General features: G+C 45.3%; 1 protein-coding gene across 27 annotated transcripts in view; it reads right to left on the reverse strand.

The window, feature by feature from the left end:
* NRXN1 (neurexin 1) overlaps positions 1 to 18,199 on the reverse strand; it is a 1,475,796-nt gene that overhangs the window by 684,697 nt on the left and 772,900 nt on the right. For all 27 annotated transcript variants that reach the window (XM_053244491.1, XM_053244481.1, XM_053244465.1 and 24 more), the window contains 2 exons: positions 13,248 to 13,421; positions 1,851 to 1,970 (listed from right to left, as the gene is read on the reverse strand). In XM_053244491.1, coding sequence (XP_053100466.1) covers positions 1,851 to 1,970; positions 13,248 to 13,421 — 294 coding nt within the window. The remainder of the gene's footprint in view (positions 1 to 1,850; positions 1,971 to 13,247; positions 13,422 to 18,199) is intronic.

Here is an 18,199-nt window from a genome sequence, read left to right on the forward strand (position 1 = left end):
CCATTCAATTTTACAAACCATGGTTTGGTGTTATGTCAGGATAATCTGATATAGGAAATTTCCTATGAGAAACCTGCAAGTTCCCTACATTCTGCAACATTGCTCCATTGTCACACCAGGGAAACTAATCTAGAATCAATCCAAAGTCATAAAACATAATATATAATTAGCCACAATATGTATAACCAATGTTCCAATTTTTACACCTGGGATTTCTCTGTATGATGAAAACAAGTGAAGCACTGGTGGTGTGAGGTGAAACTAGAAGACAGTCAAGACATCTTGAAAAACAGAGAGACTTTCTTTCAAAATCCCATTGCACTATACTTCCTTGGGACAACATGGGGCTAAATAATAGGCAGAGCTATTATACAATCCCTTTTAGACATTTGGACTGCAATTGGAAAACTGCACTTTAGAAAGACTATAGGGGTTGATAAATAGTGAAGTTGCAAATCAGCTTTAAGAGATTCATCGGAATATTTGGTCAAGTTCATAATGCCAAGTTTATTCATATGGTTGTATTGGCTGGTATACAATGACATGGGACAAAGTTGATGAAGACGGGGACCTATGTATAGGGAGCCAATCTCCTTCTCCATGATCACAGCTGCTGAATTAAGTGCAGAGGTGTTCATAGAAAGAGATCCACACAACTGTCGGCTCCACACAACTTTGACTTCACTCACCCTTTTTCATCAAGAAATAACCTGACCACAAAGAGGAAATGGTTCCTTGCTCCTGAAGATCTTGGCTTCCAAACAGGGTTGACTCCAAGTTTCAAGCTGTCTTACATGAGCGAGTCATTCTACCAAGACCCCCATGAAGGCGATGGCCAAGAGGTGATCTCAAGGATCAGCAATGGGCCCTTTTGGATGTGCTGGGCCCTAAGCAGCTACCCAATAATGGCAGCCCTTGACATTGGGCTAAAATATTCAATGCCCTTGGCAGCATCTGTCTCTCACCTAGCCCTCCTTACCTCTCCAAGCAGTGGTTTTCTTTCTACATCAGGGATAGGCAACCAGGCTCTCCAAATGTTGTTGCACTACAATGCCCATCAACCCAGCTGTTGTTGACCTACAACTCCCAGTTGGCAGTTGTAGTTCAACAACAACTGGAGAGCCAAGGTTGACTACCCCTGCTCTAGAGGGATTATTGGATGGAGTTTCAGTGCGTGCTGTTGGTGGGGCAGACGGATACAACCACACCTTCCATTTAGTCATTGTACTGAGTCACCCCAGATGTTTCCAACACCCAGAAATGATTCCTGATCTTTAAGTGTTACATGCTTGGTAAATGATACTGGAATTTATTCAGATGGCATTTAAATGAAATAAAACACTAAGTTCTTTTTTTAAAAAAAATTGACAAAGCATTTCATGTCACCCAAAGCAGCTTGACGCAGGAAGGTAATGAGGGTTGTCAACTGTTTCACAGCAATTACAACCCTCGTGATACAAATTTACAATATATCTTAAGAAAATGAGAACTGAAAAGACTCCCCCCCCCAAAAAAAAAAACTGGGAGAGGGAGCAGGAGAGAAATACCTATCTATAACATTTTCTGTAAAGATGATATTCAAATGTGCATTAGATGGATATTTCAGTATCACAATTCCAAAGTCTCCCCACGTAATCTGATGCACAGTTCCTAATGCAATGCTTTGCTCGTGTGCTTCCTACGAGCATCAAGAAATGGATTTTCTTATAGTCCTTGCAGAGTTTGCCAGTTCAATTAATTATATAGTATTAAAATTATGCACCATTTCAGACACTTGTTTCCACTGCTCCTGCCCTAGAGCCCTTAAGACTTGTAGAGAGAAAGAGAGACACAGTCTCTAATGTACTCACGGTCATTGCACAGTGTTCCACTGAAAGAGGTCATGCTACAGTCACAGCTGAATCCATCCCATTGCTGCAAGCAGACTCCTTGGTTTGCACATGAGTCCTCCTGGCATGTCGTGCTAGGGCCTAACAAGAAGACATACACAAAAAGAGAGAAGCGCTTGGACTGTTTGTCTTTCACAGTTACCGCGTTTGACACTGGATCACACAGGGTAGTTGCCAACATCACAGATTTAAAGGGCAAACTGAGGAAGAGAACAGACAAGCAGGATTGGTAAAACCCTTTTGTTTTTATTGACTTTTTAAAGGCATATGGTTTTGGTTTGTAACACAGGAGGACATGAAGATATGAGTTCATTCAGAAATAGGAGAACAACCAAACAGAAGCCGAGAATAAACTGAAGCAAAATGAAGTTGTTGTAGGAAACATTGCTAATTTCTTTGCACCATCTTTGATTATCTCTCTCCAACATGGTAAGTTCTGTCAGATACCATGGAAAACAGAATATAATAACAAAATTAAGAAAGGAAAACCCCAGAAAATCAAAAGCAAGCTAGGGAAACAAAAAAGAAGTACTGCCATTCAAGCAATGATTTGATGAAGAGCGATGCCTATAGGAAATCAAGAAATGTTTCAGTGGGCTTACTGATTTTTTTTAAAGAAATATTTTGTATTGATTTATTAGCAGGAATGTTGGCAAGTATCTTTTTGCATGCTTTAATTATCCATCCCATGCAGTTTTGCTTTTTTTAAAAGGGAGAAAAATCTGCAGACTATTGCACCAGCATGCTCCAAAGTGACATACACGTGAGAGACAAAGCTATACTATTTCTAGAGAATCATAAACTAGACCACCAGGGAAGGGAGGAAAATAAAAGAACTTAAAGAAAAAGGCATGATCAAAGCACTAAAGCAATCACTGTACAAATAGACACAAGACTGAAAGCCTTTATGCAGAATATCCTGTAAAAGGAAGGTTCCTGCATCTTGTTATGAAAGGGGAAGAGAAGGAAAATCTGATGCAGAATACCACATGCCAGAGCAGTGCAGAAATGTCCAAAAGATTCCCAACGCACATTATGGGTTTCAGTCTTGTTGAATATACACAAGGGCTATCTACCTTGCAAATCAGCTTTCATCAATGCAACTTTGCCAGCAAAATTAAAAAAAAAAAAGCAAAATATATCAAACGTTAGTAAGCAAATATCAAAATGGCAGCAAACACAGAAAGACCGTTCAGAGAAAAAAAGTGCATGCTGCTCTTGAAGAGAAAAAGAAATTCCACGTAATGCAAATAAATTAATGCTAATAGACATAAATCTCCAGGCAAGCCAAAATGAGAATGCAGTAATTTGCCAGCATTTACTACAAATATAATGGTTAATTGAGCTGATGACATGTAATGAAGGAAAATTAAAAGCATTTCTTTTCATAGGATAGATGTGAATGCATTAGCAAAGTGGATGCATGGTTTAATCCTGACTAGCCATTTGTCATGTTCAGACACAGCCAATTCAGTCATTAGCCCTTTATCCTTTCCCATCTTCTTCTCTAGGCCTTTTGCAGGAATTGATGGAATTCAGACTGAAATTTATGCCAAGAACCATATATTGTCCTTAAGTCAAAGATCCAGTTGTCCGCCCCGGCTCCAGAATGCACCAAGGTCAAAGGAGAGTTGAGATTTCATTTCACTTTCATATCAAATTCCTGTATGCAGGTTTCTTGTTTGCTTTTAATGCAATTGTCAATTTGGGGGCATTTAGCAATACAGGATAATGTATAGACAAGAATCCAATTTGGGGTAATGTCAGGGCTAGCAGTCTGGAGACAAGCTGTTAGTCATTCCCGGAAGCAGGCAGCCAAGCAGATGCGTGAGGAGTCAGGCTGTCAGAGGGAAGCTCAGTTTCTCTGAGGAACTTGTCACGCAGGGTCGAGCCGGGCTGCTCAACTTCGACCCTCCTGCAGCTGTATTTATCAGAGGCGTAACTATAGGGGGGGCAGGGGGGGCACATGCCCCGGGCGCCATCTTTTCTGGTCACGTGGGGGGCGCCGCCATGACCAATTTTTTTTAATTTTTTTTTTTAAAAAATTTGTTAATACAAATGTTTCCTGCTCAGTGCAGCAGCGCTGCAGCAGTCAAGGGAGCACATCGGTGCCCCCTTCCCCACGAGCGGTCCCTTCCGCGCCGCCTGCGCCCCCCCGCATTGCTTTGCTAGCGCCTGGCGGCCAGTCGGTGGCCTGACTTGGCGGCGGCGGGCGCTTGTGAGGAAAAACCTAAGTATAATGTAGTATGTTGGGGGGGGCGCGGTGGGGGGGCGCCATTTCAGTGCTTGCCCCGGGCGCCGTTTTCCCTAGTTATGCCTCTGGTATTTATTATTTATTATTATGTATTTGTTCGATGTTTAGACCGCCCTTACAGAATAACTCAGGGCAGTTCACAAATATCATAGATCAGTTAAAATCAATCAATGATCGGGAATGAAAATTTTAAAATACAATAAAACAGCTAAAAAAAATAAAACAATTCAAAACCTTATAAAAACCTGATACATTAAAAACCCTTTAAAACCATTCAAAAACCCTGGAAGGCCAGGCCGAACAGGTAGGTCTTTAGGGCTCTCCTAAATGCCAATAAAAAATTCAAATTACGGATTTCTGCAGGGAGCACATTCCACAATCTAGGAGCGGCTACAGAGAAGGCCTTCAGAAGGCTACAGACGAACCGGTGGCAACTGGAGCCAGACCTCCTCAGAGGATCTTAGCGTGTGGTGGGGATCAGACTGAAGAAGGTGCTCTCTAAGGTAACCTGGACCTAAGCCGTTCAGGGCTTTAAAGGTAATAACCAGCACTTTGTATTTTGCCCAGATGTAGGCCCACAATTCCCATAATCCCTGGTTTTTGAACACTGTGGCTGGGGATTATGGGAGTTGTAGTCCAAAAACAGCTGAGGGGGGGCCTGGGGTAGAGTCAAGAGTTTGTGGGGTTTGCCTGAGACCAACCCAAAGAGAACTCCCTCAGAGGAGCAGGAGGAGGAGGAGGAGCACATTCCTGTCTGGATCCCTGGGCCTGTAAACCTTCCCCAGATCCTTCAGAGTTGGAGCAGCCGGAGCCACTTGCGCCTGAGAAGAGCCCTGGGCACTCCAGACTTAGTGCCTCCCAGTGGGGCTTCTGCTCCTTCCTTCTTCAGATCTTACTCCATCCCCAGGTCCCTGGGAGCAGAGGTGATGGTGCATCAGGGCAAGCTCCTGCTCCCAAGGTGGAGTTCTTGCCTGGCTGCTTAGGGCCACCTTCCTGACAGGTCTAATCAGGAGGAAGGGGAGGCCAGCTCAGGTGCTGCCTCTGTACTAGGGACCTAGAAAGGAGTGGCACTTGCACTAGCTACATAAGCTCTAAGTCACCACCAGTGTTCCCTCTAACAGGGAGTTCCAGATGTTGTTGACAACAACTCCTAGAATCCCTAGCTGCAATGGGGCTTTTGCTTGGGAATTCTGGGAGTTGTAGTCAACAACATCTGGGGATTTTTGTTAGAGGGGACACTGGTCACCACCAGTTTCCTGTTGGTTCAGCAGGCTCCCTTTTAGAGTGTGTGCTGGCCAGCCAGCCTTGCTTGACCAGGGTTCAGACGTAGCTTTAGAGGGCCAAGTATAACTCCATTGGCCATTTTAGTGTCACTTGACCTTTGCTGAGTTGAGAACTATGTTAGCACCCATTGATCACCCATGGTGGTTATGCTGAAGTGTAGTAAGAGAGGGCCAGCAGCTTCTTCTGCTGGAAAGAGAGTAATACTCTCAGGCCTTTGTGTTTTTTATGTTGATCTCTCACACTGTGTTGGAGATGATGTGAGAAATCACATGAAACACTGTAGGCAAGGGTACGAATGTCACTCTACTTAAAAGCATTGCATGGGGAGGCAAGGATTACCATGCAAGGGCCTCCCCTTCCCCCAGAAGCACTCTGTGCCATGCAAAAATATATCCCTGAGGGTCACACAGCCCTTAGGGACACATTTTCAGATGCCACAGAACACTGCACAAACACTAGTGGAGTTTTAGTTGGGAACTCTTCAGAAGCAGTGGCACTTCTTCTACAATACCAGTGCTTGGTTTTATGTCAGCCGGTGTCTATTTTTAAGAAGATCAATTCAGAGGGTTGTTTTGATGTGATAGTGGTACGGTGAAGCCATCAACTTACATGCCACAAATCAAGCTGCACACCCAAGAGGGATGGGAGGTTGCTGCTTCCATGGCACTTACCAGATCATTTGCATTCCTTACAATGGCAGAGGAGGCACCATACAAATGACACTCACCATCAGCACTGCTGTGCCCAAATGCCATAATTCTAATGGGAATTGCATCATCACAATTAGGGACATGCAGAGCAGTTGGATTGTGAACTGGTTCACTGCAAACCGGGCCGGTTCAAGCAGTTTGATTGTGAACTGGACCTCCTTTCAGGAAAGGGGGTCAGTCCAAGGTTGACCCCAATCGAACCTGGTTTAAAATGAACTGGTTTGACAGTTCGAGTGATTATAGCGGGAGGCCCCGGGCACCATTTTGGAGGGCTGTTATCTTGTTGTCTTTCCCTTCCTCCTTGGTTTTCTGCCACTGCCTTCCAATTGGCTTGTGATCTTCTTTCTTCTTGGTTGGTTTGTTATCATTCAAAATCAAGTGTTATCAGGGCAACTCTGTCCCCATTGGCTGGTGGGGAGCAAAAAGGGAGTAGGGAGCAAAAAGGAGGGCATTTCAAACTGTATTTAAAGCCCAGGCAGACACTGAGGCTATTCACACGATGGGAGAAAATTGATTTTCTTCCATCGTGTGAACCACTGGGCCCAGCTGCGAGCCCAGTGGTACGTAAGCAGGTCACCCGCTACAGTACCCCTCCCCTTAAACCAGGTTTGTGGAGCAAGAGCTCCGCAAACCCATTTTTAAAAATCATGAGTAGCTGCGGTGCAGCTCCATGCCATGGCTACTCATGAGGAGACCCCCGACCAAGAGGCTGAAAAGCAGCCTCCCAGATCGGGGGTCTCTCCAGCTCCAGGGGTCTCTCCTGGTTCGGGGGTATCCGGGGGTCTCTCTGGGGGTCTCCAGCTCCGGTGGTCTCCAGCGGGGGCTCGGGGGGTCTCCAGTGGGGGCTCACAGGGGTCTCCAGTGGGGGCTCTGGGGGGCTCCAGCGGGGGCTCACAGGGGTCTCCAGTGGGGGCTCATCGGGGGCTCCAGCAGGCGCTCATGGGGGGTTCCAGAGGGGCTCCAGCAGGGGCTCCAGGGGGCTTGGGGGTCTCCAGGGGTCTCCAGCTCTGGGGGTCTCCAGAGACCTCCAGCTCCGGGGGTCTCTCCCAGCTCGGGGGTCTCTCTGGCTCCGGGGGTCTCTCGGGGGTCTCTCTCTCATGGGTCTCTCTCCACGTAGCCCTCAATCCTCCCAGCCCCCGTCGGCTCTGTAGGAGCCAGCAGTCGTGTGGGTGGCCAATCCACCCACCCAGGGCTGCTGCCCTGCTCATGTGTGGGGAGAGCAGGCTATGCCCGCTCTCCCCGCTAACCCCCTAGAGGCTGTTTTCATGGATCGTGGGAAAAGCCTCACTGCCTTCCTTGAGTTGTGGTTTGTTTTGTTTGTGAGATAGCCAGAAATGGACACACTGGTAGCTCTCTCTGTGTGTAATATTTCTTGATGACTGCTGTGAGCTCCATGTCTGGCCTTATTCTTCACTCACTGCTCTGGTGACTGGTCTGCTTTGCAATCTGATTCTGCAAGGTGCACTACTAATTCAATATGTGTCTGTAGTTGCTCTAGTTGAGCTTGTGGGCTACGGCAAGAAGTAAAGAGTCATAATTGTGTGTGTGAGAGAGAGCAAAAATTGTGCCAATGATTATGTTACTGCAGCACAGGCAGTGCTGTGCTTGGCAGTGGATTCTTCTGGGTCAATTTTTTGGACTGTGTTTGAAATGTGCCATACATAATGAGTTCCCCATTATTTCCCATGGATGAACCATTTCAAACCAGTTTAAGTCAGCTCATTGAACCGACCGGCCCAGCTGGTCGATTCACCCAAACTGGTTCACAAACCAGCAGTCTGGTTCAAATTTGGTTCGAATTCAGACCAAATCACAGAAAATGGTCCGTGCACACCCCTAATCACAATGCAGCAGTGGTGATACAGAGTTTCACTGATAGAGCCTCCCCCATCATTGCTAGGAGCACAGCCAGCCTGTAAAGTGCTGGGGAAGAGCAACCTCACATCCCTCTTGGATGCACAACTCACTGTACAGTATGTAAGCCATCATGAGTTGCCATATTATATACACAGAGATGTGTCATCATGGCCTAAAATATCAGGAGAAACATCTGAACTCCAACAGTCATTCTTATGAAGAGTCCCGATGAAACAAGTTACTAGAGCAAAACAGAGGGCAAATCAACCTTCTTTCATCACCATGTTAAGGTGATTGCTTCAATTAGTCATAATGCCAGATTTCTGGAGCTGGGTGGTGGGGATTTTAAAAGTTTTTTTAAAAAAAAAAATAAAATAAAGTCTTGGTGTTGCATGAGGATCAATTTACACAACCTAACCAGTGTGTTGAGAATTGGGTTAAATGGATCTCCACAAAGTTTAGCAACACTAAAGCAGCTGTGTGAGTGCTTCAGAATGCATCTAATTCACAATGGAGCTCCCATTTACAACATCAAAGCTTGACTCACCGTTGGTACTTTTGTGGTGAAGCAGTAGATATGGGTAGAGTATATACAGCGAATATATGATGAATATGTATATTCTACTTTGCAACAAAAGCTTCCAAAGTGGTTTACATAGACATAAATAACTAAATAAAATGGTTCACTGTCCCCAAAGGGATCATAATTGAAAAAAGAAACACAAGATAGGAATTCCCTTTAGGGATGCTTTGCTAGGGCTAGGTTTGGGGGAGAAGAAATCATGTGACCATTTTGAGCACATGCCACATTCTACATACCATAGTCTCAACATTTCAATTTGGTTGTATGAAATCAGCCTGTTTATCTGAGTCAACAGAAATTAATTTGTCATAGCAATTTAAACTCTAAGAGCTTGAGATCCTTGATAGTTTTTGTATGACATATTTACTGTCCATTTTGATAGTTTAATGCAAAGATCACATTTTCTACAGTATATGACACCTTCTGTACCATATTCCCACCTGCATTAGAATATGTTATTCAGACACTTTACAAAATAAAGTGAAATTACCTTTAGCTGTTTAGATGTTACACATTCATGCATTTATTTACACTTTTGTTATTCAATGTTAGTTATCTAAATAAAATTAGAACACAAGTCACAAGGATTTCTAATTGTTAGTTGCTTGCTTTTCTCCAGGTGAAACTTCTTTAAATGCTTCCTGGTACCTTATTATCCAATGAATGCTTTGGAGGCAGCTAAATGTGTGGACTCCATCCAAGGCAGGGACACAGACCACCTGGCCCACCTGCCAGGTGAGGGACAGCACCCAATCCTTGCAATCCCAGACAGGTATCCAAAACATAAGGTTTATTCATCCCATGTAACCGATGGGCTCCATTTGATTTGGTGGGTCATAAGCCGAGCTCACCGGTTCTATGGAACCATTTCATATTTATTCTTTAACTGCACATGACACATCTCTCAGCATATCATTGGTACTAAGTTAGTGCTCAGAACAATAAAATGTTGACGGGCACCATGCCCCAGGATAAACGCTTGTAGATTTTACTAATTATTATTGAATGCTGGTGTCTATGTCTCATCTTGTGTATTCTACAGTAGGATTTTTCAAATGTTATTTTTATCCTTCTCTGTGTCTTGTTTCTGGATTATCTAGTTTGGTTCAGATGTGGCCCTGCCCACATGCAATTAGGGATGTGCACGAACATGCCCTGCTCCCTCTTTTAGAACCATTCCCCTTCTCCTAATCACATTAGGGGTATGAGTCTAAATGTGACCTATATACACATGTATGAATGTGTATCTACATACACATCTACATACTGAATGTGATCTATATACAGCTGAGACCTACATACATTCAATACGTTTATATGTATTGAACGTCGACATTAACGTAATGCAGTACTTTGGTCACACTTGTAATACCCCTAATGTAATTAGGGGAAGGGAAATGATGAGCCGGTAGCGGGAGGGGAGCAAGAGCATGTCTCTAACCAGGTGTGGGTGGGACCAGCACAGACGTAGTGTCTGAACCAGCCCACAGACTAGGTTCAGGGCTTAAATGGATGTTCCGGAGATGTGTGAAGAAATAAGTGTTGGGTCAAAACTTGCATTCGAGACCACAAAAGGCCCAATGTTGCCCATTAACTACTAACTGTTCCTGTTTAAATTCATTAAAATGAGTGTGTCCAGTATATTGAAAGAAAATGCATATGACATAGAGATATACAGTTTGGTTTTCTTCTCTCTGAACAATCTTGTCCTACAGGGAAACTAAGTGGATAGTTAATACTAATGCTCAAAGACTGATTCATATGACTGCTTTTCCAATCTTATGTTGGAGATAAATGTGATCTTCTGAATGTGTCCAGGATAGACTTAGTTGCCTTGCTACCACCATATTTTAAGCCTTCAGAAGCAGGGTGGTGAAAAGTGGTTCTGTGAAAATGGTCTTTCCAACTTTTCTGCATCTCGCTGTGGCTTTCATCCAAAGCCTCCTTCTCTGCTTCTGCAGCCTGCACCCTCCCCAGCCATCCTCCCCTACCAGCACTCAGTACCCCAAAATAGACCAGCACCATCATTAAGGTCAAGAAGAAAGATACTGTAGCCAGCTCAGACTGGAGGGTGAGCATTGCTCTGTGGCTGTTTGGTGATGGGCTGTTGCTGCATCTCCCCAAAGTGCCTAGAGGAAGGTCGTGATCTGCTGCCACTGTCATCCATGGCACCTGGCCTCTAACTGCACCCTAGTGAAATTTGCTGGCCTATGGATGATACTGCCTGGATAAATCGGTGCTCCTGCCCACTTCCAGGATATAATGCTAGACATGACCACAATGCATCCAAGAAGAAGGCCTGTGGAAATCTTGGCTTAGGATGCAGGTAGAGCTGTCACTGGTGGACGGCTGTCCAGGAAGTTGAAATGTAAGAGTTAGAATGGAAAACCAAGGTACTAGGGATGCTAATACCCACTGGAGCTATTCTCATGAGCAGCAAAAATTGGGCTAGGAGAGCCTAGCCCCATTTTTGCTGCTCGTGTAAACCACTGGGCTTGCAGACGAGCCCAGTGGCTTACAAGCGGCTAGCCCACTTTTGTAGCCATTCCCTAAGCCTGGGTTTACAGAGTGAGGGCTTCACAAACCCGGGCTTCCCGGTCGTGAGTAGCTGCGGCGTGGCTCCGTGCCACGGCTACTCATGAGTAGACCCCCAGAGGGGAGGCGAAAAGCCACTTCCCGGCTCCGGGGGTCTCCCCAGTATGCCCTGCGCACCCGCGCAGGGCATACTGGAGCTTCCGGGGACCACATGTCCCCCAGCCCCCGCTGGCTCCATCACGGAGCTGGCAATTGTGTGGGCAGCCAATCTGGCCGCCCAGGGCTCCCTCCCTGCTCTGCAGCAGAAACCGGGTCTCATTGATCGTGAGACTCGTCTCACTCAAATCCAGGTGAACAGGTTTGATGGGGCGGTGGGGGAACATTGGTCTGCTTCAGAATCCTGACTCGCCCTGGAACTTTGCATCCGCATTTGAGGTGTCCTATAATCCCACAAGCCACCTAATGGCACAGTGGGGAAATGACTTGACTAGCAAGCCGGTTCAAATCCCCGCTGCTATGTTTCCCAGACTATGGGGAAACACCTGTATCAGGCAATAGCGATATAGGAAGATGCTGAAAGGCATCGAGGCTATTCCTACGATCACCAGAAAGTGGGCTAAGGGAACTTAGCCCACTTTCCAGTTATCATGGGCACTACTGGGACAAGCCCAGTGCTCCCAAGATGGCTAGCCCACCTAAAATACCCTCCCCTTAAACGAGGGTAACTGAGCGGGTGCTCCATTAACCTTGTTTTCCTGCTCATGTGTCACCATGCACTGCAGCAACACACGAGTAGATCAGTCTTGGGGATACCCCCAGGATGCCCCCCATGATCACGTGGGGCATCCTGGGACTTTCAGGGGCCACACAGCCCCCACCAGTTATGTGACAGAGTCGGTGGTCGTGTGGGCAGCCAATTCGGCCACCTTGGGCTGCAGGCATGATTGTCTGTGGGGAGAGCAGGCTAAGCTTGCTCTCCCTGCAGACCTGCCAGAAACTCTTCTCACTGATCATGAGAAAAGCTTCACTATCCCATACTGTGCAGGAGATGGCAATGGTAAACCCCTCCTGTATTCCACCAAAGACAACTACAGGTCTCTGTGGTCACCAGGAGATGACATCGACTCGACAGCACACTTCACCTTTATAACCCCACTAGGGGGAGGGGGGATGCCCCACAATTTGAGAACCACTGGCCTAAATCCAAACCCAGCTCCCTTAGGGTAAGACTCCTTCAGTGATCCTTCATACATCTCAGAAATAAATAGGACTTACTGTATTTCTATATAATGTATTTAGAATAAATTGTGACCATTATAGGTGCATTATTGTTATCGTGCATTATTGTTATAGTGCATATGACAAAGCCTGCACAATTGTGATCCACCACACTGACTGTTGCCCACCAGTCATTTCTTGTGGCCAGCCAAGTGCTTGCCAATCTCCATATTTTTTGCAGTCACCAAAGACAGAGGTTTATTGACTCCCTGGTGGGTCACCATAAATCACTAATGAGTTGAAATCACCTTGGTGGGTTATTCAGGTTTGGAATACGGCCACAATACAAACCAACCCAAGCTAGGAACGGATCCATAAAAATCCCTGAACCTTGTCTGTGCAACCTTTGCGAGTGCCGTAATATCTCATCGGCACACAACCTGTGCTCAAAACGTGCATCTAAATTAAATTAGCTAATTTATACTCTAACTATTGTCTAAGCACTGTGATGATATAAAGTGCTGCATGGGAGCTAATTATCACAACAATTAATTAAACGACGGCACAAACAAAACAGAGACATGCAAAGCGGTTTGTCGGTGGCAGAGAACAGACTCTGCTGATTATATTCAAGAAGATAAGTTAATGTTCTCAGGTTCAATTTGCGCTTGGTGTCGTCAATGTATTTTCCCCTCAATGGCAGCCACCTTAATTAATAATGTAAAACAAGTCCAGCTTACAACTGTGGCACAGCACAAATTGATGACAGCAGGTAAGATAGGAAGCTATCATCACCAGAGTGCAAATAAAGAGCACACAGCAGGAGAGGTGGTACAGCACCCCCATGATGAGGCATAGAGATATTTACTTCACATTAGAAGAGCCTGTGACAAGATTATGAAATTATTGCTCCATACCTTCACATCCTCGTTCTATCTGTCCATTGCAAAACAGAGCATCTGAGATGAGATCCGGGAGGCGCCCGTTCAGATCAACGGAGGCAAGGCAGCCTTGAAACCCCTCCTTTGCATGGACCAGCTTGGGCAGGGATTTGTAGGTCTCTTTTGCCACCCCTCCAATGTACAAATCGCCTGTGGGGACAAAGTACATCATTTGATACAGCCATATTTTCTATATACATATTTATTTACTGAATACACTAGCAATATCTTGACTATTAAACTTTCAGGGCTACAGAGATGTTTTGCTAACTCAGCACTAGCATGAACACAGGGGCGGGGGTAGATTTCAAAGGCCTCCTCTTCCCCTGAAAGTGCTTTGTGTCACCTGAAATAGGTCCCAGAGGGTTGCACAGCTCTCTGGGACATATTTTCAGATGATTCAGCGGACTTCTCAGGGAAAAGGAGTTTGTTGCAAACAGCTGTGTTAATTGGGAACTCATCTGCAGCACTGTGCTTCTCACACTTTGTTAGTCAGGATTATGGTCATGTTATCCAACTTATCCACAAAACATGCTCACAGTGTCTTACAGTCAAAGGATGTATGTAAAAATGTAAGACCCACAAGAGCGAGAGGTGACCCAGACCACCGGTGCCCCTCTCCACTTGGCATCCTACGCGATCACCTAGTTCGCCTGGTGGGCGGGCCAGCTCTCCTCCCATCATCCCCACCCACAATACCTTTGGGACATTCTGGCTGGGGGTGATGTGTGTTGTAGTCCAACATCTGGGAATCCAAGCTTGGTACACTTGGATTAGACAGACTCTTGGCCTGCTTCAACAAACTCTTCTAACCTATGTTAGAATCTCTGAATCAAGTCACAAGATCTTACTCACAGGCCTGACAGTGTGAATAATGCATTATTCATACGTTTAGCTAATTAATATTTGGGGATTGGAGGCACTGGATTCTGTACCTTATTTTTTAAAAAAACAAAAACCTCTACCTGATTTGAACAGCTATGGAGGTCAGAGTACCCAGCTTCCAAAGGGGTGCTATTTTCTCATCAAAATTGCTTTACCTTTGACTTTATTTTCCTTTTTGCAAGACTATGCCAGAACATAGTGAAATATTTATTTACCACAACCTGAGCCCCTTTTAAAATTTATTCTCCCGGATGTGGTAGATGGGAAGATGCTGTTAGATACTTTCAGAATAAAGTTTGGAGTTAAGAGCTAGCAGCAAAAAATGTATATTACCCCAAACTTTTTACGGCATCAAAATATATGTGATAACTGAGGCTTTGTTGCATTCCAGTGCCTCAAGACACATGAATATAGCATGCTAAGGCTCACTATGACAGAGAATGAGAAGCTTTGCTACATGCCTGAGGCAGAGCAAGACTTGGAGAGGGGCTGTTATACACTCTACAGGGAAAGATTTCTCCAAATGTATCTCACTATGTGGTCCCTAAGAGTCGACACCGACTTGATGGCACTTAATCAATTAATCAATCTCACCGGAAACCCCATAATCACTGTAGGGGGAATGCATGTCTATAAGAGGGGATATATGGCACTGTTGCTTGAAGGCAGAGTCATTCAGAATCTGAATTTAGACTTGCTTTCTAAGCTTATGCTGTTTTCTGCCATCCCCAACCTATCACCAACCACCTGTTCCTTAGGTATGTAGCCATGCACATACTTTTGCACTCAGGGTGGGGTATCTTATCTTTTCTACCATAAGAACATAAGAACAGCCCTGCTGGATCAGGCTCAAGGCCCATCTAGTCCAGCATCCTGTTTCGCACAGTGGCCCACCAGATGCCGCTGGAAGCCACAGGCAGGAGTTGAGGGCATGCCCTCTCTCCTGCCATTACTCCCCTGCAACTGGTACTCAGAGGCACCCTGCCCTTGAGGCTGGAGGTGGCCCACAGCCCTCTGACTAGTAGCCATTGATAGACCTCTCCTCCATGAAGTCATCCAAACCCCTCTTAAAGCCATCCAGGTTGTTGGCCGTCACCACATCCTGTGGCAGAGAGTTCCACAAGTGGATCACACGTTGTGTGAAAAAGTACTTCCGTTTGTTGGTCCTAGACCTCCTGGCAATCAATTTCATGGAGTGACCCCTTGTTCTAGTGTTGTGTGAGAGGGAAAAGAATCTCTCTCTCTCTCTCTCTCTCCACTTTCTCCACGCCATGCATGATTTTATAGACCTCTATCATGTCTCCCCACAGTCGTCTTTTTTCTAAACTAAAAAGCCTCAGGTGTTGTAGTCTTGCCTCATAAGAAAGGTGCTCTAGGCCTCTGATCATCTTGGTTGCCCTCTTCTGTACCTTCTCCAGTTCAACAATGTCCTTTTTAAGATGTGGTGACCAGAATTGTACACAGTACTCCAAGTGTGGTCGCACCATAGTTTTGTATAAGGGCATTATAATGTTAGCCGTTTTATTTTCAATCCCCTTCCTAATGATCCCTAGCATGGAATTTGCCTTTTTCACAGCTGCCGCACATTGAATCGACACTTTCAACGAACTGTCAACCACAACCCCAAGATCCCTCTCCTGGTCCGTCACCGACAGCTCAGATCCCATCAGCATATACTTGAAGTTGGGGTTTTTCGTCCCAATGTGCATCACTTTACACTTGTTAACACTGAACCGCATTTGCCATTTTGTCACCCACTCCCCCAGTTTGGAGAGATCCTTTTGGAGCTGCTCACAATCCGTTTTGGATTTCACTACCCGGAAGAGTTTGGTATCATCTGCAAATTTGGCCACATCGCTGCTTACCCCTGCTTCTAGATCATTTATGAATAAATTAAAAAGCACCGGTCCCAGTACAGATCCCTGGGGGACCCCACTTCTTACTTCCCTCCATTGTGAAAACTCTCCATTTATACCTACCCTCTGTTTTCTGTCTTTCAACCAGTTAGCAATCCACACATGTACTTGTCCCTTTATCCCATGACAGCTAAGTTTCCTCAGGAGTCTTTGATGAGGAACTTTGTCAAAAGCTTTTTGGAAGTCCAGGTAGACTATGTCAACTGGATCACCTTACCATGTAAAAACAAAAACACACAAGTTCTCTGCCAGCTTCAGCCTCACAAAGACCTAGGGTCAAGTTAAGAGGTGTAAAGATTGCAGAGAGCCTGTACTATCTTTGAAGGGGATGTCCACAATGGCATATCTAATGCCTAATGTAAAAATAATGCCAGCAGTGATGGATCTATCTAGTGTAGTTGTTAAGAGTGTTGGACTAGGACTGGGGAGACCCGAGTTCAAATCCCCATTCAGCCATTAAACTCACTGAGTGACTCTGGGCCAGTCACTTCTCTCTCAGCCTAACCTACCTTACAGGGTTGTTGTGACAATAAACATAACCGTATATACTGCTCTGGGCTTCTGGGAGGAAGAGCAGGATATTCATGTAAAAATAAACAAATGTCCCATATCTGATGCATCTTCATGATAAAAGAGGTAACTATGTAATTTATTTGCAAGTAGAGCATTGACTTCAGGTAGTCTTCCCTTTGTGTCGGGCAAGCTGGTGTCTCTGGGGTACTTTGAAAACTTCCATAGGTATACAACTTCCACCAGAATTATGCACCTGGTAGCAAAAGTCCAATATTTTGGCCCTGCAAGATACTAAGCTCCTGTACTATTTGTTTCTAGTGGGAAACATTGCTGGAAACTACATGAAGTGGGAACAGCCCTCTAACCAGTCTGAGGAGCAAACAAAAACCTAGAGGCCCTCTGCTGGACTTAAAACAATAATTCAATTTACTACACATACCATGCATGGTGGAAAAACACTGTGGCAGAGTGATTAGCTTTGGGTCCCCAAATGTGTGCATGCCGTATTTTTCCAGCTACGGATCTGTCCTTCAGGCATTATGGGAATTCACAGGAAAACATGCAGTGAAGAAGTTACATACTTGCCCAGCATGTACAGTAGGAATCAGCCCCCAATTTCTAACTGAATTGGTACTCAAGAAGAAGAAGAAGAAGAAGAAGAAGAAGAAGAAGAAGAAGAAGAGGAGGAGGAGGAGGAGGAGGAGGAGGAGGAGGAGGAGGAGGAGGAGGAGGAGGAGGAGGAGGAGGGAGCCATTCCTTTTCTGCTCTTTTTTATCTGGGATTCAGTTCTATAAAGGGAGCCATTCCAAATCTTTTCATGTTGCATACTTTTATATTAATACCTATCCGGTTAATTCTCTCTACTAGCAGTTAGGCTGTAGAGCCCAATGTTACAGTTTGACTCAGCTCTCAGCTCTCTTTGGTTCCTCTTACATCACTGCTTGAGTAATCCAGCCCAGCATGCAACGGTAACAGTTTTGACATGAGGAGAATGACTAAATCTTATTGCCCATTGAGTTCCAGGAAGGAATACATCACACCTTGGTAAGTAGTCACACAGCCACCCCTGCTGTAGCCTGTTAAATTGAGTTCTGTTCTTGATTTGGGGTATCCTTTCCAACCAATCATTTCTTTGCTTAAGTTTTATTCAGATAACAATGTTGGTAGAAGCAGTGCATTGACCAGGACTGCATACACTGGCCCAGCCCCATGACCTCTGCATGTTGATTCTAACTTGAGCACAGAGCTTACGCACGTACAGCTTGTATGCATGTAGGTTCTGGACACAGAATCAGAACACCATGTGGAGATCAGGAGGCGTGATCCTGAACCTCAGCCAGCAAATCCTCTGCTGATCCAGGACAGCATGTGCTACGGCATGGGGCCGGAATGGAGCAGAGAGGATGTGGTATCAAGCCAGGAAGGGAGACTGCAGTGTGCTCGGGGTGGGGGATGGGGTGGTTCAGGACCAGAGTTCCCTCTAACAGAAATTCCCAGGTGTTGTTGACTACAACTCCCAGCATCCTCAGACAAACTCCACTGAAGCTAAGGATTCTGGGAGCTGTAGTCAAAAACATCTGGGATTCCCTCTTACAGAGAACACTGACCAGGACC

This window comes from Hemicordylus capensis, chromosome 1, assembly GCF_027244095.1.
Source record: "Hemicordylus capensis ecotype Gifberg chromosome 1, rHemCap1.1.pri, whole genome shotgun sequence".
NCBI lineage: Eukaryota > Metazoa > Chordata > Lepidosauria > Squamata > Cordylidae > Hemicordylus > Hemicordylus capensis.